General features: G+C 33.2%; 1 protein-coding gene across 1 annotated transcript in view; it reads left to right on the top strand.

Annotated features, from left to right (window-relative positions):
• The window catches only part of PTPRQ (protein tyrosine phosphatase, receptor type, Q), a 303100-nt gene that overhangs the window by 291678 nt on the left and 8738 nt on the right, over nucleotides 1-2684 (top strand). Inside the window, exons 34-36 of the mRNA XM_012656309.1 lie at nucleotides 824-958; nucleotides 1152-1277; nucleotides 2117-2265. Coding sequence (XP_012511763.1) covers nucleotides 824-958; nucleotides 1152-1277; nucleotides 2117-2265 — 410 coding nt within the window. The remainder of the gene's footprint in view (nucleotides 1-823; nucleotides 959-1151; nucleotides 1278-2116; nucleotides 2266-2684) is intronic.

Here is a 2684-nt window from a genome sequence, read left to right as displayed (position 1 = left end):
TTTAAGAAAAATCTAAAAGCTGGGCATGGTGACTCATGCCTGTAATCCTAACACTTTGGGAGGCTGAGGTGGGAGGATCACTTGAGGCCAGGAGTTTGAGGCTGCAGTGAGCTGTGATGATGCCACTGCACTCTATCCTAGGCAACAGAGGGTGACTCCACCTCTAAAAAATAAAGAAAAATCTACAAATATTGTTATCAATTATATAAACTAAAGTGGCATGCTGTTCCAGGTGAATGGACCAAGTTTCAGAACAATTTGATAGTATGCACGAGGATGTTATAATACAGTTGAGACAAATCTTAGGTCCTATGAGTATATTGCATTAGCAAAATGAACTTTCATATTACCTTCACATTTTTCTTGGTTCAGAGCTCTAGAGACTAAATACTAATGCCAAAGTATAAGTAGATAAATAATTTCTTGGTGGAAGAGTATGAAAATATCTGCACAACCCATGACAGAAACATAGTGGTGTGGGTAAGAGGGCTGGCTCTGGGCTGACTGCCAATGGTGAACTTTGGCAAATGATTTCTTTCCTTCTAGTCTTCAATATCTTCATCTATGAAATGAAAATACTATTTGTATTCATTCATAAGGTTTTTATAAGAAATAATTAGCTGAAATATTACATATAAGATGCTTAGCATATTGCCTGCCAAAAAGACCCAGACTTTGTGAGACCTTGATTAAGGTTCAATATTATTGTTACTATTATGTAGTTTTAATGTTTTATTCAAAAATTAGATAAAAATTTTAAGAACAATTAGTTGTATGTATCTATATAACTAGTGATGAAGTGTATGTAATTTTATCCTTCTAGGGCTATTTATGTCCAAATGAATTTATTGCTACTCAAGGTCCACTACCAGGAACAGTTGGAGATTTTTGGAGAATGGTTTGGGAAACCAGAGCAAAAACATTAGTAATGCTAACCCAGTGTTTTGAAAAAGGGCGGGTAAGTTTTTAAAAATTCTTTTCACAAAATGTTATTTTACAGTTGTGTTAACATATGTGGGACTATTTCAGCCAGTACTGTGAGTCATCAATAACTTGGACATCTATAAAGCTATTTTAACTTAGTAGCAGTAACTGTGATATGGATCAATATTGCAATGACTGTTATGACTGGTGATTTTCTCTGAATGCAGATCAGATGCCATCAATATTGGCCAGAGGACAACAAGCCAGTTACTGTCTTTGGAGATATAGTGATTACAAAGCTAATGGAGGATGTTCAAATAGATTGGACCATCAGGGATCTGAAAATTGAAAGGGTAAAAAAAATGGGGTGAGGGAACCTGGCATAAAAAAATGTGAATGATCTAGATGTATAAAGTAAAATTAACTTCTAGAACTATCCCTTTCAAGGACACCTATATCTTCAATAATGCTTTTTCTATTGTTTTCTAAACAGAATTTTCATTTGGCATCTAACTCAGTATCTGCCATTGTGTTTAATTCCAATATCACATGGTTAAAGTGCGTATCAACAAATTAGCATTAAACATGAGCAGAAAAAAGAGGAAAAGCAATTAGATCACTGGGTTCATTTATTTAATGAAGAAATTGTAATGTTTGACTTGAGACAGCAAGTTTTTTTAAATCAGTCATCTCTATTTAAGTGTTAACAATTTGATTTTCTTTTTAATCCAGAATGAATATAGAAGAGATAGTGCAGGATCCCACTTTATTGGTCTATAAAATGGCTATATACACAGAAAATGATATAAAGGTCTTTATACTTTCTGACATATAGGACTCTCATTTCCTGTGTTTTGAATAATTTGTGAATGTGTTTAACTTTTGGGTGAAAATTATTTCAGAATCTATTAATCCGAGTACTACAAAATGTTATACTGCATTTGAATATTAATACTCTATATTAACATCTATTTCCAAGCTTTCTTATTGCTTCCATTCATACTGGAAGGTAGTTCTTTTTATTGTAACACTAAAAGATCTCTCTTATAAGAAATAATGAAAACAGACTGTTCGGTTTGGTAAATAGCTGTTTTTAAAAGATAGCCTTTAAAAAGTGTGATATCAATTATCTTAAACCTTCATTGTGTTACTTAAATAATTTTATCATTCATTAATCTGTCACTTTTTCTAGCATGGGGATTACATGACCGTTCGGCAGTGTAACTTTACAGCTTGGCCTGAACATGGGGTTCCTGAAAACAGTGCTCCTCTAATTCACTTTGTGAAGTTAATTCGAGCAAGCAGAGCACATGACACCACACCTATGATTGTTCACTGCAGGTAAGAAAGCAATATTTTTAGAACCTTCTGTTAAACACTAGAAATAGTCTTTAAACCCATTAGTCTTTTTATTATTATGATACCATTGATTTTTTTGTAGAATCTTAATATAGAATCGTTCCAGCTTGCAGTTTTCAGATATTTAGCATTTAGCATTTCTAGATACATTGGTATGATTTGTTTGTTAACATGATAGCTCTAAATCAGTCTTGACCTGAATCTCTTTCACAATTGGAGTTTGGAGATTAGAGGAAAATGTAGAACATGACATATCTACAACAGGTAAATTCATAGATACAGAAAGAATTGTGGTTGCTAACAAAGGGGAGATGGAGAGTTATTTGATCAGTACAGAGCTTCTATTTGGGATGATGAAAAAGTTTTGCAAATGGATAGTGGTGATGTTTGCACAAAATTGA

Source organism: Propithecus coquereli, unplaced genomic scaffold (assembly GCF_000956105.1).
Source record: "Propithecus coquereli isolate 6110/MARCELLA unplaced genomic scaffold, Pcoq_1.0 Scaffold50, whole genome shotgun sequence".
In the NCBI taxonomy this organism is placed as follows: domain Eukaryota; kingdom Metazoa; phylum Chordata; class Mammalia; order Primates; family Indriidae; genus Propithecus; species Propithecus coquereli.
This window is presented reverse-complemented; position numbering and strand designations above follow the sequence as displayed.